The sequence below is a fragment of the Capronia coronata genome, assembly GCF_000585585.1.
Source record: "Capronia coronata CBS 617.96 chromosome Unknown acBCG-supercont1.1, whole genome shotgun sequence".
Taxonomy (NCBI): Eukaryota; Fungi; Ascomycota; class Eurotiomycetes; order Chaetothyriales; family Herpotrichiellaceae; genus Capronia; species Capronia coronata.
Window position 1 is genome coordinate 4,512,033 of NW_006912893.1, and position 26,810 is coordinate 4,538,842.

At 52.2% G+C, this 26,810-nt stretch overlaps 10 protein-coding genes across 10 annotated transcripts; 6 read left to right on the plus strand and 4 right to left on the minus strand.

The window, feature by feature from the left end:
• Positions 1 to 762: 762 nt before the first annotated feature.
• On the minus strand, positions 763 to 1,100 carry A1O1_01615 (uncharacterized protein; the record flags this gene model as incomplete). Its single annotated transcript, XM_007722528.1, has 2 exons — positions 763 to 849; positions 918 to 1,100. 2 exons carry the CDS (start codon positions 1,098 to 1,100, stop codon positions 763 to 765), a joined length of 270 nt encoding a protein of 89 aa, XP_007720718.1.
• Positions 1,101 to 2,018: 918 nt separating this feature from the next.
• On the minus strand, positions 2,019 to 4,739 carry A1O1_01616 (uncharacterized protein; the record flags this gene model as incomplete). Its single annotated transcript, XM_007722529.1, has 1 exon — positions 2,019 to 4,739. The coding sequence occupies one exon, from the start codon at positions 4,737 to 4,739 to the stop codon at positions 2,019 to 2,021; it is 2,721 nt and encodes a 906-aa protein (XP_007720719.1).
• Positions 4,740 to 8,648: 3,909 nt separating this feature from the next.
• A1O1_01617 (gamma-glutamyltransferase) lies at positions 8,649 to 10,470 on the plus strand (the record flags this gene model as incomplete). The annotated part of the gene is made up of 3 exons (XM_007722530.1): positions 8,649 to 8,840; positions 8,894 to 9,087; positions 9,141 to 10,470. 3 exons carry the CDS (start codon positions 8,649 to 8,651, stop codon positions 10,468 to 10,470), a joined length of 1,716 nt encoding a protein of 571 aa, XP_007720720.1.
• Positions 10,471 to 11,820: 1,350 nt separating this feature from the next.
• On the plus strand, positions 11,821 to 13,489 carry A1O1_01618 (uncharacterized protein; the record flags this gene model as incomplete). Its single annotated transcript, XM_007722531.1, has 2 exons — positions 11,821 to 12,606; positions 12,665 to 13,489. 2 exons carry the CDS (start codon positions 11,821 to 11,823, stop codon positions 13,487 to 13,489), a joined length of 1,611 nt encoding a protein of 536 aa, XP_007720721.1.
• A 1,293-nt stretch (positions 13,490 to 14,782) lies between these two features.
• Positions 14,783 to 15,556, minus strand: A1O1_01619 (uncharacterized protein; the record flags this gene model as incomplete). Its single annotated transcript, XM_007722532.1, has 1 exon — positions 14,783 to 15,556. One exon carries the CDS (start codon positions 15,554 to 15,556, stop codon positions 14,783 to 14,785), a length of 774 nt encoding a protein of 257 aa, XP_007720722.1.
• Positions 15,557 to 16,113: 557 nt separating this feature from the next.
• Positions 16,114 to 19,184, plus strand: A1O1_01620 (uncharacterized protein; the record flags this gene model as incomplete). Its single annotated transcript, XM_007722533.1, has 2 exons — positions 16,114 to 16,309; positions 16,360 to 19,184. The coding sequence occupies 2 exons, from the start codon at positions 16,114 to 16,116 to the stop codon at positions 19,182 to 19,184; spliced, it is 3,021 nt and encodes a 1,006-aa protein (XP_007720723.1).
• Positions 19,185 to 19,627: 443 nt separating this feature from the next.
• Positions 19,628 to 20,630, plus strand: A1O1_01621 (tRNA (guanine-N(7)-)-methyltransferase; the record flags this gene model as incomplete). Its single annotated transcript, XM_007722534.1, has 3 exons — positions 19,628 to 19,797; positions 19,867 to 20,045; positions 20,095 to 20,630. 3 exons carry the CDS (start codon positions 19,628 to 19,630, stop codon positions 20,628 to 20,630), a joined length of 885 nt encoding a protein of 294 aa, XP_007720724.1.
• A 114-nt stretch (positions 20,631 to 20,744) lies between these two features.
• Positions 20,745 to 22,593, minus strand: A1O1_01622 (uncharacterized protein; the record flags this gene model as incomplete). Its single annotated transcript, XM_007722535.1, has 4 exons — positions 20,745 to 21,035; positions 21,084 to 21,419; positions 21,502 to 21,763; positions 21,848 to 22,593. The coding sequence occupies 4 exons, from the start codon at positions 22,591 to 22,593 to the stop codon at positions 20,745 to 20,747; spliced, it is 1,635 nt and encodes a 544-aa protein (XP_007720725.1).
• Positions 22,594 to 24,012: 1,419 nt separating this feature from the next.
• A1O1_01623 (uncharacterized protein) lies at positions 24,013 to 24,492 on the plus strand (the record flags this gene model as incomplete). The annotated part of the gene is made up of 1 exon (XM_007722536.1): positions 24,013 to 24,492. The coding sequence occupies one exon, from the start codon at positions 24,013 to 24,015 to the stop codon at positions 24,490 to 24,492; it is 480 nt and encodes a 159-aa protein (XP_007720726.1).
• A 754-nt stretch (positions 24,493 to 25,246) lies between these two features.
• A1O1_01624 (uncharacterized protein) lies at positions 25,247 to 26,714 on the plus strand (the record flags this gene model as incomplete). The annotated part of the gene is made up of 3 exons (XM_007722537.1): positions 25,247 to 25,465; positions 25,526 to 26,615; positions 26,671 to 26,714. The coding sequence occupies 3 exons, from the start codon at positions 25,247 to 25,249 to the stop codon at positions 26,712 to 26,714; spliced, it is 1,353 nt and encodes a 450-aa protein (XP_007720727.1).
• Positions 26,715 to 26,810: the final 96 nt, after the last annotated feature.

Here is a 26,810-nt window from a genome sequence, read left to right on the forward strand (position 1 = left end):
ATGTCGAGAATTGTGGATTGAAGCCGTGATACAAGTTGACGGTAAAGGCTGCTGTGTACTGACTGTACTCTATATGGTGAGAATTTACATGGCTAATTTGGGTATGTGATGTGATGTGATGCTGTCCACATTTGTCTCCGCACATTTTTTGATTTCCCCAACTGTCTCGATACCAACGGTAGCATGTACTACTACTACTAGTAGTAGCAACGTACCTACCTAGGTAGGTGGTAAGTACGGCCTCGATGAACAATTAATGCGCAATATATTCTCCATGTTGCTACATGTCATAGTCAAGTAAACTCATGAACATCATGCGCTCCATGTCAAGCCCCATTAGGAATAACAGCCTCCTTCACGATCATGTCGACTCTAGCTCGCTCATCGAACGATGAAAGGATCGATGGAGGGCGAACACTCATTCGCCCCAAGCAATCGAGCATGATGCTTCTTGCGACGCCGCCAGGACTCCCGAATACATTCAAAACCCATGCAATCTGCTGTGTCGCCCGAAGGGGGCCGAAGGGATGCCGTACATGAGCTTCATCGGCTGCGCGTATGTCATAGATGACACGATCGATATCAAACGGAAGGTCATCATGAGGTACTGCCCACCCGCAAGCCAGCCACCCATAGTCAGCGCACTTCACAGTCCTCTCACGTGCGATAGTAAATGTGGCGTTATGAAGGCAATTATAACGTGTAACCACGATCGCACCGTGCGTGGTTCCTGCTCTGCCTCTCCAACCTCGTCACTTCTGCTTAGGCGCTCGAGTCTGGCCTCAGATTCGCCTTGACGCGTTCCAGCAGCTCGGCTCTGGTCATCTTCGAGTCGGGTTCCAGATTTCGCTAGGAACGAGTTATTCGTGTCCTCTGCCGGGTGTAATTCTGCCTGGTGCAACCCATGACAAACTCACCGATTTCAGCCATCGTCTGAGCTCGCTCTCGGTCCAGTAATTGGGATCTGAACCACAAGACCAGTGAGAAGGTTGAAAAAGGGCAATAGACAAAAGAACGTCGGATGGGAGAAACATACCGCCCTTGGGGTCCTTCTCGGCCGGGAACATATCACCTCCCCACATACTCCATAACGACGCCATGGTGACTAGGCCCGCAAACCCTAGAAAGACAAGAAACGACTTCGGCGTTAACACCTAGACACCTCTGCATCTGGAGTGATTTTGAGCCTAAAACGATTTGGGGCTGTTGCAGAGGCAGTCGCCAGCAGGGCGAGACACACCGAAGAATAGATGCTGAAGTACGGTTAGTAAGATATTGTGAAAGAATCGCCGCATCTTCTGGTAGCCCCGAGTAGGCGAGCAAGGGCAGGATTTCCCCCGGCAAGAGGGTGGAAGAAGCCACGTACACGCGATTGCATCGCTTTGTCCAGGGGCGTAGGCATATTTGGCTGCCTGATGGCGCGGTGGCGCCTAGTCGTACGGATCGGTAAGGGAGGGTGGAGGTCCTCGTAGAGAAACTGCCGCAGTATACAGTGCTTGATTCTGATGCGCAATTGATTAGGTACAATCACTTCAGACGGTCAAAGAAGTATAGCGAGATGAGATGAAATGGTTGATGGAACGGAAGCGGCGCACTGTTCATTCTTCACTACGTCCTGAGACTTGTTGTTGGATGCCAGTTGTAATTGGTCCATGCTTGAACACGATGCTGAATGAGGGATCGCGTAAATATATCACAATATACTCAGATATCAACTACAGGCCCAGAGTTACTAGGCAGAATCCCTTAGATAGGTACCTGTATTCGAGTCCATTTTGCCAGGGCAGCCCCCTGGGCGAGCGTAGGCCTGCTATTCGTGACAGTCAGTTTCGATTACAGGTATCTATCTCATTTATCAGGTCTATCCGTCCCATCATGCCGTCGTCACATACAAAAGTGCATCCAAAAATACATATACAAAACTCCAAGTCGCAAAAAGCTCATGGGTTGACCCGAATGAACATGGAGGTCTTGTCCTCCTCTTTTGATATATCTGTATATATATATCTTCATATAAATCAAGCCATACCCTTGACACCATCGCTTTTGCCACAGAATTCAACGATCAATCTCTGCAGATCCGTCAACTTGTATGGTTTGGTCATAAAGCCCTCCATGCCGGTTTTGGTGGCCCGCTCGATGGCCTCCTCGGTAGCATCAGCACTGACAGCCAACACGATCGGTGGTGCCGCGTGCTCGGAGTTGGAGCCGTTGCGACCATCCGAATGCCGAAACATGTCCAGAATGCACTCGGTGGCCTGGTAGCCATCCATCTCAGGCATCCAGAGATCCATTAAAATCACATCCACCTTCTTTCTGGGGTGCCTGCCATTGGAGCCATCGTATCTGCTGCCCCCGTCCTGAATCTCACGCATAACTCTCACGGCTTCTTTACCATCAAAAGCCTCGTGCACATCCTTGTAACCGAGTTTTCCTAGCATGTTCACGAGCAGCTTTCGATTGATCTTGTTATCTTCAGCCACCAGAAATGTGAGCGGATGCTTCTGCGCCAGATTTCGATCGTACGAGTCCCTATGCAATGGGAGCCGGGGGGAGGAACGAGGGCGGCCGGCTTCACCAGTCGCTGTAGGGCTTTGGTGGATCTTGGTCACAGTTGACGGGACCAGGGGTCTGGAACCTTTTGGAACCGTGGTCTGGGCTGTTCCAGAGGCTGATACCTGCGGAGCGGGCTCCAACGGCCTTGAGGTTGTCGGCGGGCGTGAGACACTTCTGGACGCGTCCGGGCTTCGAAGGCCTGGGCTAGAAGCCCGACTGATTCCATCGGTCGGGTCCAGCGGTACCTTGATCTCGAACTCGGAACCTTTGTCAGGTCCATGAACGGCTGATTTGATCAGATTAAGATCTCCGCCCAGTCGTCGTGCCAAACCTTTGGCAACAAGAAGACCTAACCCGAGCCCTTCTTTTGTGCGTGTCAGAGTATCGTCCTCTCTAGAGAAGGGTTTGAATAGCTCGGGTTGAAAATCCTCGGGGATGCCAGCGCCTGTGTCTCTGATATTGACAATCAGATATCGTAGAGTTTTTGAGAGCTGAAAATTGAGATTTATAAACCCCTCATCCGTGAATTTGACGGCGTTCAGAAACACAGCTGATACCAACTTGGCCAGATCACGTTCATCCACAAGCAGAGTCTGTGGGACATCCGGAGCAACCGCCCACTCGACCGTCCTTCGTGAAACATTGCCATTCGATGACCGTGTCCTGACGACTATCCTCTCTCCAAAGCCCGTGGGCTCTCCAATAGCTGAATCTGGCCTACCTCCAACCCGTAGAGATTCATGGATCACCAGGGGTATCAGGTCTCGGATCCTACATTGCTTGATCCCTGGAGTTGGCAGTGTGTCGAGCTCGCCGAATAATCTTGTCGACGGGGTGGTCAACCCGCTTGGTGTCGAACGATCTTGCATGGGTGTAAAAACCATAGGGCTGGGATCATCCGAGGCGGTCGTTTGCGGCGTCAAGGTAGACGGCGGGAAAAATTGAGGCAAAGCACTTCTGGGAGAAACATCGAGGCGAGTGGACGAACCAAGATTTCGGACCTTGGTGGCATTGCCAAAATGCCAGGACGTAGGACTGCTCCGCTGTCTTTTGTACGATGTGACATGGATGTCACTGCCTTCGATGAGCATGGAAGGTTTGCAGTCAAAATACCCAGTGGTTGCGGAGGCGACGGCGGGATTTTCATGTTCGTGTTGAGGAGTATCCGGGATTTGCATGTCCATGTCGTAGGCATGGACAACGTTGTCAGCAGCCTCGACCGCTCGCTTGGCGCTGTCCTGGACGGTTTCGATATTCTCTTTCAATGTCTGGAACACACGTCGAGTGGAAGAATGGAGATGACCTTCAAGCTGTTCTTGAACGGTGGCATGCATCACATCCAGCATGCCTACTACGCCTTGCATTGGCGTTCGTAGTTCGTGTGAGAGACTCCTAGCAAAGGGTTTAAGACACTGGGTCGCAGGGGTGATGACTGCTTGGGGGATGACATGGCCCATCGCTCCAGTTTGAGTAGGTAGAGGCTTTGGCTGGCCTCGGCCGTTGACAAGGCGCGCAGTGACCATATCTTCCAGGGAATGCAGGAGCATTTCGGTGTAACTCCATGACGTGTTGCGTCGGTCCAAGCCTTCTTGCGTCCACATCATACCGAAATGGGCAAAACACTTATTGTGGTGGAATAGGGGAACTGCCAAGTAGCCCTCGACCGGGAATGGAAGGACTTCGGAGTCGTGGGTGATGAAGGAGCTCATTTGCTCGGGAATGAGGAAGACCTTGTCGTGCTCCAACTGGGCACCAAGCGCTCCCCGAGCCTTGTGCTCGTAATCGCGGTGCATGCCTTTCTGCTTGTCACCGTCGTTATAGTATAAGGCCACGCCAAACGGCCACGAGCCTCGCTCCCCAACCGGGGGTGTCTCCGCTACTCGGTTGTTACCATCAGGCAAGACTCTCTTCGCGACGAAGCCACATTGTGCTTGACATATTTCCGTCATGCCTTCCATCAGTTTCTTCCAGAAGACCTCCGTGTCCGCATCCTTCAGTTCGTTCTTCAAACGTACCAGTTGCTCGATGGCGTTGTTTTCGGCAGAGGGGAAATATTTGATTATAGTCTGGATGAAGCCATGATCCCCATATTGCAGTGGTGTGCTAGGCACATCAGATGAAAGACAGAGTGACCGTCGCTCGATGATGGGTGACGAGCATGGGTTGTCAACCCCTGGAGCCATCACTGGCAGTCCAGTTTCACGTGCCAGGCTCGACCGGCGGCCCGACAATAGATGAAAGGATATCTTAGGAGCTTCGAGCCAGTTGAAGAGCTGTACTCTTACTCTGAATGCATAATCCAGACCAGAGCGACCGCATATATCCCCTGGGTGTGCCTGGATCTCGCCAACAGCATCACCTCTCCAAAGTCGAGATGTTCCAATTTCACCGCACCAAGTTCAAGGACTGGCCGGCGGCAATGGTGGACTGAATGCTTGGAGGAGTGGATTGACACGCCGTGGTGCGAGGCAGGCGGCACAGTTCGTATGCGGACAGGACAGCCGTGGGACGCCGGGTCGTCGGCGAGAGGATGTAGCCGCCGAGGTGAGGCTGAAAGAAAGCGAGGAATAGTCTGACCTGGCGTCGGTGGTTTTTTTAGCAATGGCGGAGGATAGGTAGATGGACGCCAATGAAAGATCTAATGCTTATGCTTTGAAAATGTCGATGAAGCGGCGTGAACAGAAGAGCAGATGGAAGACGCCTGGCCAGCGTGTGCGTGATTAGCAAGTCTGGGGATGCCACTGCAGGGTTCAAGTGAGAAGAGAACCACAACCAGGGTCTAATAAGGGTGCAACTAAGGCAGGGAAGGGAAGGAAACGAGGGCAAGATTGAGGCCCTGTGCGTACCGAGAGGAGTTGTACCAGCGCACAACCGATGCTGACGGATGATTGGTTGAAGGGAGGCATATCCATGGGCGGACGGATCACAAGGGACCAAAAGGTCTTCAGGAAATATGATGCAGAGTTTGACGGGTCCCCTCAAGCACTAATTGACGTTTCGAAGGACTCGGAGCCCAAGACATGCTACTAGTATCTTAGTTTGGCAGCCGTCGACGACGTAGTTGTAGGGTACATATTAATATCCCGGTGCATTCTGGCGACGGCATCCACGCAAAGTGATCTAGAACCGGAAGAGAAACCGCTGGCACAATACGTAGGTACCTCAGTCTGGTTTATCAAACAAGACATCGGAGCCTGTATTTGCCTGGTATCTAATCATTTCTCCAGTTTCGGAGAGTATCATTGCCTGTGTGCCTGCTCTATACAATTGGACTCCAAGATTGCCCTTGCATTTCAAGGTATTCAATAGGCAGGATGGAAACAGCCGTGTCCAGGAGGTACCTTAGTCTTCTCACCGGCGCCGATGGTAGGTGGATCCAAGAGGGAAGGGCAGTCTCACCGGCGACGATGTTGATAATCATGAGAAATATTATTCTTATTGATCGAGTACAGTGTGAGCACCCAGCGAGGTAGGTAGGGAGGGAGTTCGTCCGTCGACGACCGCGCCATGAGTCCCGCAGTTGAGTAAAGGATCGGGGCGATAACGCATCTGGACCACGAGAGACCGCATGGGGCGCAGGCTAAGGAGGCCAGGTCCCAAGGAAGCCAGTTGACTGGAGTCGATGTCCTGAAGAAAAAGGGAGAACGGTGAGGCGAGAGTAGTACTAGTGGGTAGTGGGCAGTGGGGAATAGGCGCTAGATGATTAGTCTCCTCATCTAAGGTATTGTTAGTAGTACCTAGTAGTGGGACTCAAATATGTTTGATCCGACCAACGCACCCCAAACTTGAGGCAGAACACATCAGTCCAGCTAGTCTGTGAGCAGCTGCCGTGATCAACTACAGCACGACACAGCTGCCTGCCGTGAGATTATTGTGATACAAGCGTCTGCGTTTCCCGGATTCCGCAGCCATCCAGCCAGAGATATAGGAATGCTAGATACAGCTGAGGCGTCCAACGACAAATTGGAGTCTCACTGGACGGTGAGGGGCGTGAGACGTGACACGTCCAGATTTCCTAAAGGGGAATTATCTCATGTCCATCAAATGTTCTAGACTCAAGTGCCAGGGTCCACCCGCAGCGCCATTGACATCATACTCGGTTATTACGGCAGCGATCGGCCTGGGATGAAATCTGGCTAGTGCTCCAGCACTGCTTGTCTATCTCTGTCACAAACTTCGTAGTAAGCGACCACAGCGACGAGAGTTGACTACAACGAGCGCTAGAGGGAAGCTGAGCCTAGGAATTACGGACGAGCTTGGAGCGAGCCTGGAGCCCCCGGTCATGGTGACATCTGTGAAGGCGCCGCCAGGCGTTCCCCGGAAAAGGATGATCAACGCTTTTTCTTTGGCATCTACTACGTACTAACTACAGAGTAGCTGCTCTTGAGAGGAAATCAAAGCAAATCAACCCTGCCAGAGATGCCAGTGGAGAGATAGCCTTCAGTGGTGAAGGGATTGACAGCAAAAGCCAATACGTACTGTAGGACAGTCCCAGTGGCTTTTACATAAGGAATATCTGCATGGGTATAAATCTTCAGATGCCGAACAGCCCATCCAGGCACGCACGCTCGAGCTGTGCCAGGGCCCGACCAGATTCTGTCGGCATCGAAGACGACCTGATGAATGCCCTATCATCCCTGCAGACAACAGGTGTATCGTCCAGCCTCAATGCCCTGCTTGATGGTTACTAGTAACCTGCTGCACAGGTGCCGGAGGTGATATACCTTATTTCCATACCTCCTGCGGTGCCTAAATGAGGTCTCAACTTGAACCTCAGGCACTTATGGCTTAAAGTTATGCAGTGTCACTACTACCTAGTAGAGTTCCCACTGTAACTTTTTGGCATAAATTAAGCCTAAGTTTTAGGATTCATGCAGAGGCAGGCCAGGCACGACATCCAACCAGGAACAGTGGCCAGAGAAGGCAGGATTGCCGAAGGAGCACGTGAAAGCCTTGCGAGGCAAGGCAGAGTCACGTGACACCTTATGCTCTGTGCTCTGTATTGCTCTGCTGTGCTCTGTGAGCAATAGAGCAACAGAGCACAGCACTGCTCTCAATAGAGCAACAGAGCACAGCAGAGCACTACGAGTCTCTTATGTCTATATAGTCTTCCATCCTTCCATAGCAGTTCATAGTCTCTCGTAGTCAATTTCGTTCACAAGCTAGACGTTACCATCGCCTTGATAGCTTTCGTTCTGACTTACCCTTGTGCCCTGGAATACTGTCCTCCTGCCTTCCCACACATCAGGAAACCCTGATCGATATCGTGACCCCGATGAACGATTCGTGACATTCGTTTTTTAGTATAAACTCCGCATCTTATAATAAACCACGGTTTATGCCTACCCTGTCATAAAAACTTTCCCGCGGGGCGCCATAAGGTACCTAAGGTACCTAAGATCTTTACTCCAGGTTGAGCAAAAGGCGGTCAACTCCGCCTATCCACAGATACGAACTCCCATCTTCAGGTGAGGTACCTTATCTAGTACTTGTCCTGACTCACTATCTGGCACCCTTCATACCGAGTGATCGAAGCAGTCTCGTTATCGTATCTATCACCGCCGGTGGAGCGAAGACAAGATTCGGTGCGTGCCGTCTAAACAGAGGAAGCAACACACCTTCTATCTTTGTATCTATACATACTCAGCTGGCAGCTTGCTATCAGAACGCTCCTTTCTGCTGTCTTATCACCATCGAATCGTCGCCATACTAGAGAGTTGTCGATCGTTATGCACTGTAACCATCCTTAACCCAAGTGACCGGGGGTTGCTCGTGGCTTTGGTTGCGTCATTCTTGCTCAACGACGCTGTGCACGACAGAGTACTCCCGTTTTGGTGTCCCGCCAGTGCAAGCCGTGGGAACGCTCGCGTGCTCCCACCATCTTCTAAGTGGCCCAGAGCTTGGAGAGCTCTGCTGATTCCTGGATTCGTCTAGAGCCAGCCGATGTTCGCAGGGGTCTACCCTTGGACTGGCGAGCTTGGAGGTAGAGCTACACGATCAACACCTGCAGAATGGCGACGAAGCTCTCTCTGCTTCCCTTTCTTCCTTCGTTGCGTCTTGTTACTTCGACGGCCTTGCTCTACCCTCTTATGATGTTGTCGCTACTGCAACTCGCGTGTGCCTTGGCGGTGCCGCCCTTATTGAATCAGGTCGGGGCCAATCCGGTGCCCACCGTGCACCAAAAATATGCGCCCGATTCAATGGGCGCCGTGGCCAGCGAAAGCAGTATTTGCAGTGGAATTGGCATAGATCTCTTGCGGCAGGGCGGCAATGCAGCCGACGCAGTAAGTGTGTTATCAAGACAACAACCGGTTCCCACAATAACGAACTCTTCCAGTTGGTTAGCACCGTCTTCTGCATTGGCGTGGTTGGCATGTACCACAGCGGCGTTGGTGGTGGAGGCTTCATGATTGTTCGCAGTGCGAATGGGAGTTACGAATTCATAGACTTCCGAGAAACGGCGCCAGCTGCCGCTTTCCAGGACATGTACAACAACAACACCGATGCCAGCATTTTCGGCGGTCTGGCTAGGTATGCGCTCAACCGCTTCGGAACGAAAGGACTTGCATACTGACACCTATTAGTGGCGTCCCAGGCGAGGTTCGGGGTCTGGCGCATTTGCACGAAAACTATGGCAAGCTTCCATGGAAACAAGTTATGCAAGGTGCAATCAAGACCGCAAGATATGGTTGGCCGGTGACACAGGACCTTGTGAGGTACATGAAATCGGCAAATGCTTCTGCGCAGGTACCCAACTTCCTCGTGGATGACCCCAATTGGGCTCTTGACTTTGCTCCGAATGGGACTTTGGTCGGTTTGGGTGACACTATTACTCGCAAGAGATACGCGAACACGTTGGAGGCAATTGCAGAGAGAGGGCCAGATGCCTTTTACAAGGGACCTATCGCAGAGGCTACCATCGCTGCATTGCAGGCCCAGAACGGGACGATGACACTGGAGGATTTAGCTCACTATACCGTGGCAATCCGACCACCGGTCAACATTACTTACCGTGGTTATCGACTGTTCAGCTGCAGTGCGCCGAGCTCGGGAGAGGTTGCGCTGTCTGTGATGAAGACTTTGGAAGGGTATACGGACTTCTTTGCCGCCGGTCAGGTCAATCTAAGTACGCACCGAATGGATGAGGCGATCAGGTTTGGATACGGAGAGCGAACGAACCTTGGAGATCCATCGTTCGTGGCCAACTTATCCGCCTACCAAGATGACATGTTGAGGCCCGAGTCGGCAGCAGAAATTCGACGCAAAATCTCCGACTACACAACGCTGAACGTATCCGCCTACAATCCATCTGGAATCGAGTCCCTGGAAACTCCGGGCACCTCCCATATCGTGACCGCGGACGCATCAGGACTGGCCATTTCGTTGACCACAACTGTGAACTTGCTGTTCGGATCCAACCTCATGGTACCGGAGACGGGCGTGATAATGAACAATGAGATGAACGACTTCTCCATCCCCGGCTCCTCCAACGCCTTTGGCTACGTCCCCAGCCCGAGCAACTACATCCGCCCAGGGAAGCGACCTCTGTCATCGATCTCGCCCACAATTGTGGAGTTCCCAAATGGGACCCTGTACTACGTGATTGGAGCAGCTGGCGGCTCGCGGATCATCACGGCGACCATTCAGAACCTGGTGCATGTGCTCGATCGGAACATGACCGTGCCGCAAGCGCTGGCAGAGCCTCGTCTGCATGACCAACTCATCCCGAATCAGGTCTCTTTCGAGTATGCCTACAACAACGAGACAGTGGCCTTCCTGAAATCCCGAGGTCACAATGTGACGTGGATCAACCCGGGGCAGAGCTCCGCCCAGGGTCTGCGCCGGCTCTCGAATGGGACTTTTGAAGCCGCTGGCGAACCTCGCCAGGCTTCGTCAGCCGGCTACGCTATATAGGCAGGGCGTGGCACATTCAGACTACAAGATCGGGCACAGAGCTTTGCGGTGTCGCTAGATTCTCGCGCACCGTCGTCCTTCAACGACTTAGGCCGTCCAACGAATCTGCCGCTGCAGCTTGGTAGCATCGCCACCGTGCCCCTTGATGCGCTCTAGCGTGCTTGGGATAGCCTTCTGCCCCCTTGTTGGGCAAGCCTCTGAGCTTCGCGGCCCAATGCGACAGCCTTCCGACTTCGGAAGCCTTGTGCCCGTTCCTCTGGGCAAAGCTTCCGCTCTCGCTTCCCAATGCACTAACCATCCATAGCACATCAAGGCTAGCAGCACAGGTCTTCAAAACCTACATGGTGGACGTACGGAATATTCTCTGATGCAACACTGGTCCACATTGGTTATACATGTCTCGTTGCTTGTTTCGTACAGATTTGGGGGACGTCGGAGAGTCCACGGGGCAGCACTGACACACTACTAGGTAAGTACACTGCACGGAATCTCCGCGGTACTTTGGAGCGGGGTGAACAAGATCTCCCGGCCGAATGCTTGTTCTCCCCGCATGAACCAATCAAAGGTATAGAGCACCGCAGCGGCTATTCCAATTAGGGATAAGATACGAGCTGGTGGGCTTGCATTATCCGTATAATATTTTATGAAGATTCATAAGCAAATGGTTATTTGATTGCCCTTCATGGTCAAATCCTTTCACTGGTGTGTAGTCACCTCAGGCTCTTGCTATGTCCGCTGAGGGATCTATGTCGGTGTTGCTGTGATTTGCATCGGATAGTCCATGGCTCGAGATCGTCCGTAAAATACGACTTATGGATACTGGAGACGCCCGATGCCGCTCCGTGGAGGGTGAAAGGCGGAGTGCCGGTGGATCTTTGTCCATGGAACACTTCTCAGTGTGCATCTTCCGGGAGCCGCTACCACCAAGGTATCAACAAAGCAGCCGAAGAGTAATGGTGGAGTCAAAGGGGTCGGGGATCGCACTCATAGACAGGTATATTAGATGGGCTCTTGGTCGGGCAGCCATCCCTGGAATCGAACTCATTCCAGTCAGTCGTTCTTTGCCATTTCCCCTTTCTTCTCACTCTGTCTGCTACATTCCCAGTCACCCAGAATTGGTCCCAAGACGCCCCCCCGCATAACAACACCCACCAGCAACGCGAGAACTGGTCTTATCCTTGTGACCACCATACAGATCTGACGGGCGCATCGTCCTGGGTTAAAGCCACAGAACGTCCTTGGTACGCTGCTCATTATCTTTTCACAAGGCCTGCCCCAATTTGCAACCCTCATGCGGCATCATGGATCCCTTTATGCAGAGGAAGGCTGACTTTATGGCATTTAGAGCTCATGGCAACTTCTCAGCTTCCCAATCATGGCGGGTCCAACCATGGACTCCCAGACCACGAAGACACATTCTCTTCTACTGATGCGACATCATTGTCGGAGAAGGAGCAAATCTCGTCCACCAACCGCCCTGATCCAGACGTGGAACGAGGTATCCCTATAATTGACACCACGGAAGACGCCGACGAAAAGTCACCGCCACTCACCGTTGCCGATAAGGACCCCAATATCGTTGACTGGGACGGCCCGACGGACCCAGAGAAAGCTCTCAACTGGACGGAGAAGAAGAAATGGGCGAACATCGCTGTCATATCTTCTGTCACATTTCTAACGCCGTTGGCATCGTCCATGGTCGCACCCGCTGTACCCTTGATCATGGACGAGTTTCACTCGACCGATTCGACTATTGCGAGTTTCATTGTGTCCATCTACGTCTTGGGCTACGCAGTCGGACCGCTATTCTTGGCCCCTCTGTCAGAGGTCTATGGTCGCTTGCCCGTCTATCACGTGTGCAATTTCATGTTCGTGATCTGGTCAGTGGGATGCGCCCTGGCCCCTAACATTGGCGCCCTGCTGGCATTCCGCCTTCTGGCCGGTATTGCTGGTAGTTGCCCCCTCACAATTGGCGGCGGCTCCATTGCAGATCTGATTATCCAGGAAAAGAGGGGCATCGCAATGGCCCTGTTTGCATTGGGTCCGCTCCTGGGTCCCGTGGTAGGGCCTGTGGCGGGCGGATATTTAGGAGAAGGTGCTGGTTGGCGCTGGGTGTTTTGGCTCATCACTATTGCGGTAAGTTGAAGAAGCGTCGTCCTCGTTCTTTCGGGTAGGGGTATTGACAAAGTTACAGGGCGGTGCGGCCTTGATTTTTTCCCTTATTTTCATGCGCGAAACCTACGAGCCAGTCCTGCTCCGACGACGTACCAAGCGCCTGCAGAAGGAGACCGGCAATCTGGCCCTACGGTCGAAGCTCGACAAAGGGATTTCCATGCGCCAATATTTCTGGCTTGCCATCATCCGACCTAGCAAAATGCTGATCTTTTCGCCCATCGTCTTTGTCCTGTCTCTCTACCTGGCGATCATCTATGGCTACCTCTACCTACTGTTCACTACCCTTACGCAAGTCTTTGAAGACAAGTATGGCTTCAGCCAGGGGGCCGTCGGGCTAAGCTACTTGGGCATTGGCATCGGTTCTGTGTTCGGGCTTATTATATTCGGCGCCTTGTCCGACAAGACGGTCAAGAGAATGTCGGCGAAGGGCGGCATGAAACCCGAATATCGTCTACCACCCTTGATACCTGGCAGCGCCGTGATCCCAATAGGTCTTTTTTGGTATGGCTGGTCCGCCGAGGCCGGTGTCCACTGGATCATGCCCATCATCGGCACGGCATTTGTCGGTCTAGGCATGTTGGCGACCTTCATGCCTATCCAGACTTATCTGGTCGATGCCTTCCATTTGCATGCGGCTTCGGCACTTGCTGCTAACTCTGTGATGAGAAGTTTAATGGGCGCATTCTTGCCGCTGGCGGGACCCCAGATGTACAAGACATTGGGCCTTGGATGGGGCAATTCTCTTCTTGCCTTTATCGCCCTAGCAATGGCCCCAGTCAGCTGGATATTCTTCCGTTATGGAGAGACGATTCGGACGCACCCGAGGTTCCAAGTGAATTTTTGAGTCGCGAGCTGTCACGTCTCATTACTAACAGGTCTTTCTGACGACTTTTACGGCCTGAAAAAGAGTCTTTCTTCTTTCCACTGGCTTCGGAAATATTTGCGGAGCGAAGCATTGCAGCATGCAAAGCAAGGAGTCGGTCGGGAACCAATTATTCTGTCATGTTGTACAGCCATCCCCATTCGCTTCTACGACACCTACCCAGATTCTGTACATGGTACAAATTCTGTTCTTGAACATAGACGTCTCAAAGTACCTAGGCTTTTGGCTGAACAGTTCGCATAAGATATCCTGTCTTTACTACCTATTCTTGTACCCATCGGTCAAGCCATGTTACAAAATAATTAGTACCGCAAAAATGAGATAGGTAGTTTCTATCTAGTAGGCAAGCAGTTCGTAAGGTTGATATAGTAGGAGTCCCCTTTAATGTAGGTGAACCTACCGCCTATTGAAGTTTGGTAGTCAATTATTTATGCAACCCACTCTTTCTCGGACCCGGTGGAGTAAGCGGCAGGGACGGACCTACACGTGCCTAGGCGGGTCATCAAGATAAGGTACCTACATTATCGTTAAATTGAGGGGCAACAACTCTGTGCTGTCCATCGTACTACCTTATTACCTCTCTTCAAATCCTTCATCCGTTTCCACCCCCAGTCTTGATACTGACCGCTCATACTTCAACCTCGTCGACCAGTCGTAAACGGATCACATCTTCGACAGCTGACAGCAGACATCACTTCAGCCTCCTGTCCCCTCACACCAGCACCTATTCTGTCTGGATAAGTCGAGACCATGTCTCACAACGAATGCCCGAAATGCGGTGCCACCGTCACTGGGGGCAAAACCTGTGGATCTTGCGGCGCGGTAAGTCCATACGACTGCCCTCAACACACCGCCGGATGCATGCAGTGGCAAGCATAATGAATGCAGCTACTTTCTTCTCCTGCACTGAGCGAATGCCTCGAACAGACAACGAGAGACCTCTGCTAACCTCGCCCTCATTGTTAGACTTGTCCGCGGTAGACGAGACCATGATCGGAGAGAGGGTCGATAATTGTGAGACTGCACGATCGCTAACTGGGATGGACCACCATGATTGACAACGATATGATGATGGATGATGATGATCAGACGAGCTGCAAATCAAAAGGGCATGTCTATAGCAGGGCAATATTTTGATACCACGTCAGCTGGCTTTAATGAATACGAACAACATGACGATGACTGCCCGAGAGTTTGAAACAATCAGCAGCCTACACCTCGTGGTGAAGCTGAATTGAAGATATTTCCATCTGGCTATGGTGGCACCACTTTGTCAAAGAATCCTAGAAGGTCTCTCAGCTCCGCTGCACAGGTGGAATGACCCATGCCCGGGTAGAGATGCTCTTCGATATCCTCCCTACTCACCCATCTCGTCAGATCTTCCTTGGCCTGCACGAAGAGCTTGGTAGGGATCAGCATATCCATTGTCCCGTGGACGTAGAACCATTTCTTGCTGCCTTTTCCGTGCAGCGAGATTTCGTCTGCTGATTCCTCCGGCTGCCTCTCCTCTATCAATTGATCGATCCTGTCCTTCAGAGGAAGATAGCCGCTCAGGCATACCATTCCCCCGATCTTATTCTTCAGGCGTCCCGTCAAACCCCAGACCATACTTACAGCACACCCCTGACTGAAGCCACCTACAAGTATCCGTTCCGCTGGCGTCCCATTCTTGATCTCTTGCTCGACCAGTTGATCAACCAAGTCCACGCTCTGCATGATGCCAGCTTCATCATCCGGCCCGCCTTCATCTTCATCTTCTTCGTGGCCCGGTACGTGAGGCTTCATTGCATTCGGCAGTGCCTTGGGCACATACCATGCTCGGGTCATCGCCTCATGGTTATGGGGCGCATTAGGAACGACCCATTTCAGATGCTCCATCTTGTTGTAGAACTGGAACTGTTGAGCGAGCCCCAACGGGAGACCCTCGGCGTCGTCGCCATAGCCGTGAAGAAAGATCAATGTTGCCGCTCGGTAAGGGGAAGATGCTGGAGCGGATGGGCGCACGATGTACGGCGGCTTTTCCGACATCAGGACGTCAGGCGAGCTGCGCGTTAGGATTCGAGGGTGTGCAAAGGATCCGCAAGGGCGGTTGCGACAGTATCTAATAGAGCAATGAGTGGTCGGGAGGAAACAGCGACACCATATACTTGACTCGTACCAATCTGTACATCCTCCGACGAGCGGAGAATGAAGACGGCTGGGGCGGACGGGGGGACGAGCGGAGTGCCTTTCAGATCATTGTTGCATGAACAACCAAATACTCGTAGTCCTGCGATTGCAAATGGCTTGGAGACAGATACGTACCCGGCACCTCAATCATGGTAGCGCAGATGACCCGTGTATGACCTGGGCTTGCTAGATCGGAGGATTGGACGATTGGACGAGTTGGAGGAGGGTTGCTTTGGCGTTTACCTGCGTTCGTGTCTGTAAAACCTGCCGTATTCACGCCTCCGCACGTGGGGAGAAGTTTTGGTCAATTGCATTCCAATTTTGACCCAGCACATCCTTTGAAGAGCGCCAACTGCCTCCAGCTTTCACATTTAGAATCGCTGAAGCCAGAGACGTAGCCAGGGGCCTCTGCAAATATGAAAAGCCTTAAAAGAGGCCTGGCGTCCGACCCGAACGCCGCAAATATCTCCAGCAAAGTGTTTATCAGATCCACAAAGAGTGGGCGAGTTCAGAAGGTTGTGAGAGAACAATACCTGAGGAAAGACATACCTTGTTCCTCTCTGCTTTGCTCATCATGCGCTTCCACGGCCGTTGCTGATGCAAATGGAGTTGGTGAGTAGCCCTCCACCCATGGGCAACATATCTAGCTGACTCTTGCGCAGTTCCGAAGTTCGTTCTTTCGAAGCGACCCGCCGGAACGAAGGCATTTCCCAACGGCCATTACCTTATGCCAGACACGAACGTGTTGCTCAGCGGGATGGACCTTTTTGAAGAGTCGGGCCACTTCCACGATGTGATCATCTTGCAGACAGTCCTGGAAGAGTTGAAGAATAGGAGTCTTCCGCTCTACAACAGACTTATGTCATTGACGCGAAGCGAGGAAAAGCGCTTTTATCTGTTCTTCAACGAATTCCGCTCTGAAACTGCCGTCCGCCGAGCAGATGGCGAGACGATCAATGACCGAAACGACCGTTCTGTGAGGAATGCAGCCGCCTGGTACACGAGCCATTTGGCCAGAGCGACAAAGAAGCCTCCTGTCATAGTGGTACTCACCAACGACCAGGACAATCGGAGAAAAGCAAAAAAGGAGGGCATCAATGCACTGTCACTGCGCGAATACGTCGAAGGCCTGGACGATGCTGACCGTTTGCTTGATATGGTCAGCCAGAGTGCCGAGGGCCAGGAAAGCCGTGCGTTGCAAGGAGAGCTCTTCTACCCAGAGTACTACTCAATGAGCCGGATGATGACAGGCATCAAAGCTGGGACGCTGCATCAAGGCGTCTTCAGTGTGTCTCCCTACAACTATTTAGAAGGCACTGTCAAGGTCCCAGCATTCGACAAACCTTTGTTGGTTCTAGGGAGAGAAGCCAGCAACCGATCAATATCGGGAGATGTCGTGGTTGTGGAGCTTCTTCCTAAAGACCAGTGGAAAGCACCATCAACCCAGATTTTGGACGAAGACACCCTGGACCAGAATGAGAATCCAGACACTGAGGAGCAGGAAGAAAGTGTCGTCACCGAGAACGAAAAACGCGCCCTTCTGGAAGATGTTAGGCGGGCGCACTCTGCCAGCGCAGAAACTCGGGCGCAACCTACATGTCGCGTGGTTGGGGTCATGAAACGTAACTGGAGACAGTTGGTTGGAACGATTGACAACGTGTCCGGAGCCGGAACTGGCGGTCGCCAAACTACCGTGTTCCTGGTTCCAATGGACAAGCGTATCCCGAAGATACGTATCCGAACACGCCAAGTCGAAGAGTTGGTCGGCAAACGCATCGTGGCAACGATTGATTCCTGGGACCGTGATACCAGATACCCTGTTGGGCATTATATCCGCTCTCTAGGTGAACTAGAGACGAAAGAGGCTGAGACTGAAGCACTGCTCCTAGAATATGATGTTCAATATCGGCCGTTCCCCAAAGCTGTGCTGGACTGTCTTCCATCTGAGGGTCACAACTGGAAAGTCCCAGCCGACACCGACGATCCAGGCTGGCGGGATCGCCGAGATCTGCGGAATCTTCTTGTGTGCTCAATCGATCCTCCCGGGTGTCAAGATATTGATGATGCACTCCATGCAAGGCTACTGGACAACGGGAATTTCGAAGTGGGTGTTCATATTGCGGACGTTTCCAACTTTGTCAAGCCCAACAACCCCATGGATGTTGAAGCTTCTTCACGTGGCACAACAGTTTACCTGGTCGACAAAAGAATCGATATGCTGCCCATGCTCCTCGGTACCGACCTGTGCTCATTGAAACCTTATGTTGAGCGATATGCGTTCTCTACGTTGTGGGAGGTCACACCTGACGCAGAGATCGTCTCAGCCTCTTTCACCAAGTCGGTTATCCGGTCTAAGGAGGCTTTTTCATATGAACAGGCTCAGAAGAGAATCGATGACCCCACCGCAACAGATGAACTTACTCAAGGAATGAGGACCTTATTGTCACTATCAGAAAAACTGCGTCAAAAGCGGATGGATGCCGGAGCGTTGAACTTGTCCAGCCCTGAGGTCAGGATTGAAGCGGACAACGAGTCCTCAGACTCCCTGGCCGACGTCAAGACAAAGGCTCACCTCGCCACAAACTCACTCGTCGAGGAGTTCATGCTTCTCGCCAATATCACCGTTGCGAGGAAGATACAATCGGTATTCCCACAGACCGCATTACTCAGGCGCCACGCTTCACCTCCGGCTTCCAATTTTGCGGATCTCAGTGACCAACTGAAACGGATGCGCGGGTTCGAGCTAGACGTGTCCAGTTCCAAGGCGCTCGCAGATTCTCTGGATCGTTGTGTTGATCCCAACCATCCGTTCTTCAACACCTTGATTCGGATCATGGCTACACGATGCATGACTTCGGCCGAGTACTTTTGCAGCGGATCTCACGCAGAACCAGAGTACCGGCATTATGGTTTGGCAAGCGAGATCTACACGCATTTTACCAGCCCAATCCGCCGTTACGCGGACTTGCTGGTTCACCGACAGTTGGCCTACGCGATCGGATACGAAGGTCAAGGAAGCGAAGTTGCCGACGAGAGTCTTCGAAACAAAACCAAGTTGGAACGAGTCTGTCAGAACCTCAACTTCAGGCACCGGAACGCGCAAATGGCAGGTCGAGCAAGCATCGAGTACTATGTGGGACAGGCACTGAAAGCCAGAGCCGAGAAGACCCCCGGTGCCGCCATCGATGTTGACGGCTATGTCATGCGAGTGTTTGAGAATGGGGCTGTAGTATTCGTTCCCCAGTTCGGCATCGAAGGATTGGTCCGTCTCGAAGACTTCCAACTCAAGAGTGACGAAGGGACAAAGAGGGAGAGCAGCTTTGACGCGGATAACTACCGGTTGACAGTCTTCGAAAAGGATCGCGAACAACAGGGAGTCCGGGTTGAGCTGTTCCAACAGCTGAAGGTTAGAGTTAGTTCCGAAGAGAAGAGCGGTGCAAGGGAGAAAGGAAAGAGAAGGGTCAGAATTGTGGTCCTATCGGCATGAGTAACTATGGTGTGTCACCCGCAGCGGGCACTGCCTGGACTGCAGTGCCGAAACCGGCTTGTTCGATACCATCTGAATGGCTCTGTCGCAGCCTTCACAAGGTACATCTTTTCCCGAGAATGACCATCTTCTTTCCAGCCCATAAGCAAATGTAGCCTTGCAGGGAAACCGAACAAGGTGAGGAGAGAGGTCACTTTCTGTTTCTGATATACAAAGTAGAGCACCGAGGTAGATTGTCACAGGTTACTCACTATATAGTACGTACATGTGTGGTTCAGATCTTCCTGGCTAAAGCGGCGTGGGCATGGTACGCCAAGCATGGACTATCTGTTTATCCGAGTCATCGCAGGTTCGGACACGGACTTCAAGTCTCAAGTAGAAGAACATACCTAGGTACTAAATACCCAACAACGACCGCTCCGCTTGAGGCTGCACCACAAATCATGGCAGGTGCTCCAAATAAGCGCCAGAAACGGGAGGAATACAGAAAGATCCACGAGAGCCTGAAAGCTGGCGGCGATGCCTCTGCAGGCAGCAGGATCGCACTGCCCAAGAAAAAGTTCTACCGCCAACGCGCACATGCAAATCCCTTCTCAGACCATGCGTTGGAATAGTGAGTTGAACCGACCTTGCCCGTGTGATAAGTCTTTCCCGATCCCATTCTGATACTGCCCTTTTACAGCCCCGCGAGTCCGGCGGATATGGATTGGTCGACACACTACCCTGCATTTGTGGAATCCAAACCGGAGGCCGGCGCACCGTGTAAAATGTCCAAAGACGTTGAGATAGCAGATATTGGCTGCGGGTTTGGCGGCCTGTTGATTGCACTCTCACCAATATTTTCAAATAAATTGATCATCGGTAAGCCACTCACCGGGTCAACTAATTCACTGGGCTCACCGTCACCAAGGCATGGAACTACGCTTTCAAGTGACCGACTACGTGGTTACCAGAATTGCAGCGCTGCGGGCTCAAAATAGGGACAACCCTCAGTCGATCAACGATGGACCAGGTTTGTATCAGAACATATCTGCTCTCCGCACCAACACCATGAAGTTTCTACCGAACTACTTCCGGCACGGGCAGCTGTCCAAGGTCTTTTTATGCTTCCCCGACCCCCATTTCAAACAGAGAAAACACAAGGCTCGCATTGTGTCAGCCCAGCTCAATGCCGAATATGCGTACGTGATCAGACCAGGCGGCCTAGTATATACGATCACGGACGTCGAAGAACTGCATCAATGGATGGTGAAACACTTTGACGGAGAGGAAGCCGGAGACGCCCGAGAACTGTGGGAACGAGTAACTCAAGAAGAGCTCGACGAGGATCCGTGCGTCAAAATCATGAGCGAAGAGACCGAGGAGTCGAAGAAGGTCACCAGGAATGGAGGGCAGAAATTCATTGCCGTCTTCAGGAGGAAGGAGAACCCCGAGTGGCCTCACTGACTACAGCATGCATACCCGCTTGCTGCAGGCGACTTGCCAGGCCTCTGATGAGCGACTTTCACTGTCATGAATAACGACACCAAGGCCACACCTTCACTTCATGGAGAATGGTGGTCAGATCCGTGGGCTCTCTTTTTTCTGATCTCCAAACAAGGTATCCTCGCTTTTCTGCTCTGCTCTGCTCTCCACTGGGGCCATGCCGACCACTGCACCACTTCTCAATGCATCCACATCAATCTGCGGCCCGGTATAGTTCTTCCGACCATCGACAAACCACTGGATGACAGATATGACGAGGACGATTGCAAATGCCGCCACGCAATAATTCATATTGTTAGCTGTCACAGGGGTGACTGGCGGGAACATGAATAGGACAGTGGTGAGGAGTGTGTACGCGATTCCGATCTGTTGAGGCATCAGCGTCGTTCATCGGTACCAGCAAAGATAGCTTACCAGATTGCATGCCCAGCCAACTGCACTCGGCAGTACGAATGGACGAGATGGAGGCAACATCTTGCGACCTCGAAGACAATGGATTGCTGGCGGGATGGCGTAGGTGATTCCCAAGGCGACCACAGAGGCAGAGACAATGGCATTGAATGCGCTCGAGGAGCCTAAAAAGATGCACCCAAAGATGACGACCAGGATCAAAGTCAAGGCTAAAGCATTCAGCGGCACATCGAGGCGCGGATGGACCCTGGCGAAGAAGTGTGATACCGGAAGACCACGGTCGCGGGCAAATGCATAGACCATGCGGCTGCTGGTGGTCATGATGCTGATACCGGCGAACTGTATCTGGATTAGCTTCGAGTACCGAAATCTGCGGCCTAGCAGGTATGGAGGCGAAAAATGCCATGATTCAGGAACTTACAAGCAAACAAACGAGTGGGAATATGAGCAAGCAAATCGAACCCGCCTTGTTGCCGGTGGCATCATAAAAGATTTGCAACATCGGGCCTGCGGCGGAACTGATGACCGTGTTCACGTTCTTGGTGACGAACAGCAGCACGCTCAGGTAAACAAAGCCAGTCAAGACGCCGATGACAACACAAGCAATCATGATGCGAGGACCAACGTATGTGGGGTCATTAAGCTCCTCGATACAATGTGATACCGCGTCGAAACCGGTCAATCTTCACAAGGACAATCTGTTAGTCTTTTCGTTCTCTTGACAGGCAGGTGGATGGCCCAAATATGGGTCTTCCAGGGACACGTACCCTAGACCTCCCTGCAGCAGACCCAAAAGCCAGGCGAGACCATCTGGCCAGCCGGTTTCATTGATGAACGTGCGATAGACAAAGTCACCCGACTGGTAGTCGGGAGAGGAGCAAGCCAGGACCGTGATGGAGATTATCAACCAGCCTGTGATCGACCAAATGAGGGCGGCCTTGGTGACCCAGGGAAGTAGCCTGGTGGTAAAGGCATTTACCACAAAGGCCACGAGGTTGTAACCAATGTAGATCAAGAACTGATGCCATCGATGGGGCTCATATGAAGGAGAGTAAAGGGAGATAACACCGAGGATGAGCTGACTCCCCAAAAGCCCAGCAGTAGCGGTCAACGCCACCCACCCGGCGGTGTTGATCCAACCTGTTATCCAGGAGAGAATGGCGACCCATCCCTTCCAGCTGATGACAGCGACCCAATGGTACTGACCGCCTGCTGTTGGATAGGCGGAGAGGAACTCGGCCAGAGACGCTGCGAGGCAGAGGTTGCAGATACCTGCAACGACCAGCCCCCAGATGACGGCGTCAGGTCCTCCGGAGGGCAAGGCCAACGACATGCTGGCTCCTAAGGCAGTCCACGAGTTCAGGATTGCAAACGCCAATCCGAGCATGGAGAAGAGGGAGAAATTGCGCTTTAGCTCTTGTCTCACCCCCATCCCGGCCAAGATGGCCGCATCCTCCTGGACGCTCGTGCGCCGGTGAACTGTCCTCGACGAACGCCGTCGTTCCTCGGACATCCTTGCAGTTGTACAACGTCCACGCTAAATTACGTGGGCAGAGACACAGAAATACAGAGATCACCAGGCTGGGGCGGACAGAATGAATGTCGTAAACTGGGGTGCTTTCTTACGAGAAGATATTGTGGGAGGCAGCGGAGATGTAAAAATTGTTGAATAAGACATCAGCGCAACATAAGCGAATACGTCAGTCGCTGCAGAGCTGCCACACATTACCTACCTAGGTATGTAGGTAGGGACCAGTTACCAGTTCGTCAGTTGTCAGGATCACTCACAGCCAGCCAACCCCAGGGTGGTAGCAGATTGAATGACAGGCGTGGCTCGAAGAGGCAACTCAAACCAGACAAAGGAAGGACCCCGGACCCACCAAGCCACTGACAGGGTCTGAAAAAACATTCTAGGATGGCCATCTTACCATCTTCACGACAAATTGTGTCACTGTGTGTGTGTGCCGTAATGTTCTTTGTCACCTCTTGCGGAATCCGCCAGACCATGTCCATGACTCGAAGAAATATTGGTGAGTACATCCTCGGCTTTCGGAACAACAGCCAGCATCGACATATATCCGGCTGTTTAGCTCCTTTGCTTGTTACATATGAGCACAGCTTTGGCTTCCGGCAGGATCCACCGAGCAGTGTCACCTTTACACGTAAGAGTCTGATAAGACCCACTGGATACTACCACTTTCGGGGCTCCAGTATGGCGCAACGAACTGTGCCGTTGCCACTGGCCAGCGACATGGTCTTACACCTCACACACTGGCCGGGCTTCACGTATTGGGAGGAACCAACAAATGGTACTGTTCATGGTCGCCAACACTATTCATATGTATGGAAAGAGGAGCGCACGGGCTCATGATTGGTGATCTGGATGGTCAAGTATAACGAAGAGTCGACGCTGCCAAGGGAGGGAGGTATTCAACATACCATCTCTTGGTCGACATACCAAACTCCTGAGGATGCCACTCACCGTGTTGCTTTGTCTTCAACGATTCAGGCGAGTGTTATGGCAGACAAAGCAGACACAAAGCCCTATTTGCTTTCAACCCAGCAGCACTCCTATTAGTAGCTGCATATCACAAAGAAACGGGCCAAGGACACCGCCCCCATGCTCACCCACGACAAAAGCTGCATGGGACTGGCTTCTTCGAGTCTGCGACAAAGAACTCAGCATGAAGCACCTTAATACGATCGTCTTTGAGGGTTAACTATTTTTGGTTATATTAAGCATCAGAGGAAACCTTGCCCCCCGGGATTCATCATGCCCTCATCGCATCTCACCTGCGAGTAAGAGAGCATCAGCAAGACCTCCACTATACAATACTTCTTAACACTCAAGCTCCCGAGGATGTGCGAGTCACATATAATCCACCACATCTGTGGCCATGTTAAGATCAAGACCATTGTCCAATGCGCTGACATGATTGACAGACTGATCGCGTCCAGTACGCAGTTGAGGATCTCTCATCATCTCTGCGACGATCTGAGCGAGAACCTACATATCTTCCCGGACATATGCGAACCATGCAAGCGAAACGGAGTCATTGCCAGCTGGATTGATCAGCAGCCTGGCGGAAAGTTCGAAGTGCTGCGAGCGTGGAAAGAGGAACATCGACAACCGTCAAACATCGACGCTTTGGACGAGACGGACAGTGCGGAAAGACTCTCGGTTGTATCATTCTCCGACAGCGCAGACAGTTCGACTGCCGAATCAGCAAGCCCTCCAACATCGTCGTCCGACCGAAACATGGCAATTGGTGTGACTTCAGACGAGATGGAAAAATCCGATCTGACTATCCTAAAAGCGCGTGTGGCTGGCTTGACAACTCGAACCGACCGACTTCTTGCAAGAATCCGTGCCCGCAAGGCGATGGTGTCCAGTCCCTCACCCGACAAATGAAGAGTGTATCGTCGCATTGATGTCCTCCTGCATATCTGGTCCAGTCGAGTGGTGTGGCAATATTGCAGATATAGATCTAAGGTGACGTCCAATCGCCGGCTGATGGAAAGGGCTTATATTTGTGATCCGATTAGCAGAGTCCTCTGCTCATGATCCTCATCCACGATTCTTGGGCATGCCTCTGCCGGGTGCGCTGCCAAAGCTAGGTTGACCTTCAGTAGACAGTACGGTCAAACGTGGTAGGTACACGATGAATCCTTTGTGGCGGCAAGAACGATATGAAACAATATAAGCACTTAACAAGTAGGTACGTACTATGTATGACCCAAGCTTTTTGTCCGCAACCAAGCTTCGCGCTTAATCGAAACCCCAAAGCTTACTACTTAGTAGCGGCGGCCCGGCGGGAAAAGGCGGGAAAAGGTGTCATCGAGCTCGCTGAATGGCAAGATGGGGCCCAGGGACCTGATGCCGTCATACAAATCACCAGGAACAGGGAACACAATCAACCTAGTCTAGGACATCAAGCTACGTACCTCAAGTCGTTCATAAAACAACCAGTTGGGTCTCTTGGGGGGTTGTTTCTTGATGTTGCACAAGATACCTACATGTCCTGGCATATTTGTGGCTTCAAGAGCAGAATCGCAATTCTTGTCGCTTCGGTCCCTCTTTCACCAAAGCAAGCACTGTTTCCATTAGTGATCTCGGCACAGGTGCTGCCTCGACACCCTGCTAGTCTCCTGCCGCATCAACTCCCATGGTCGGAAAGCGAGCCTTCAACCATCCTAGAGGTCATGGAGCCGAAGATCCAGACAACCTGGACCTCGAGTCAGGCCACAAGCACAGACGTTTCAATGGCTTCAGAGATACGGTGGAATACGCCATGGATCGCCGTAAGACGGCCAGTTTGAAGGATGAGCTGCGGAACGGCGTCAAGCAGGGTGCTTTCGAGCATGCCAGGAAGAGTGACGAGGAGGTGAGGCGTGCACAACTCAATCACCGCATTAGGATGTGAAGCTGAACATCCCTGCTCCAGTTAAAGGCTATAAAGAACAAGAAATTGCGCAAGTTTTACGAGAGTCAAAACGCGATCCTCAACGACTGGGCCGAGGTCGATACCATAGTCCTTGCGGTGGCTGACGAAGTCATGGACAGTATGAATACCGATGCGGACCATGATGGAATCAGAGAGCGGGAAGGCCAGCTGCAACATGTCGAGGAACACGTGGAGGAGATGCTACCATATGAAGTACAGCACCAGAGAAGGAAGGCAAAAAGAAAGGCCAGGTGGGCCATCAACATCAATGTCATTGCGAATATACTTCTTGTCGTGGCCAAAGGCGTAGCTGCTCTGAGGTCTTCTTCCTTGTCACTGGTCGCGTCCCTCCTGGACTCGGCACTCGACCTTCTGTGCACAGCCATCGTCTGGACAACGAACCGATTGGTCTCCTGGAGGCTTTCTGCTCTGTCGAGGAAGTTTCCTGTTGGCCGCCGCCGATTTGAACCGATCGGCATACTTGTTTTTGCCATCATCATGGTCATCTCGTTTCTCCAGGTGTTGCAAGAATCCGTCGGGAGACTCCTTCCCAGTGGGAACCATGAGATTGCCACTCTCCCTGCACTGGCTATCGCGTCCATGGCCGGCACAGTCGGTCTTAAGGGCCTCATTGGGTTGGGATGCATTAAAATTAAGACTACTCAGGTGCAAGCACTAGCACAGGACTGCAAGACGGACGTCTATTTCAACACCCTCTCGCTGCTGTTCCCACTCATTGGCAAACAGGCGGGCGTCTGGTGGTTGGATCCCTTAGGTGCAGCGTTGCTTTCTCTCTACATCATCTACGACTGGGCCGACACATGCTTCGAGAACGTGACACGTCTCTGTGGACTGGCCGTGGACGACACCTTCCAAAGGAAGCTTATATACCTCGCCTTCCGGTTTAGGAACGTGGTGTCGGGTTTCAAGTCGGTCACCGCGTATCATGCCGGCGATGGCGTATGGGCAGAATACGACATCTTGTTGGATGAATCAACGCCTTTGCGGCGTACCCACGATATCGCAGAGACATTGCAATACTGTGCAGAAGCTTTAAACGAGGTTGACCGCGCGTTCGTAACGACAGATTGTAAGTCTGCTTCCCTGGAGGACAAGTTTGTGTCGACATTGCTGACTACCCACAGACTCCGTACAAAACCCTGGCGGCCACACGAGGGACGTCAGATAGCATAGCAGAAAAGCGAGCTCTTCTGCCCATCAAATGTCAACGCAGGACAATCATTGCCTTCCGGGGATGGGTATGATTCTGTACAGAGCTAAGCAG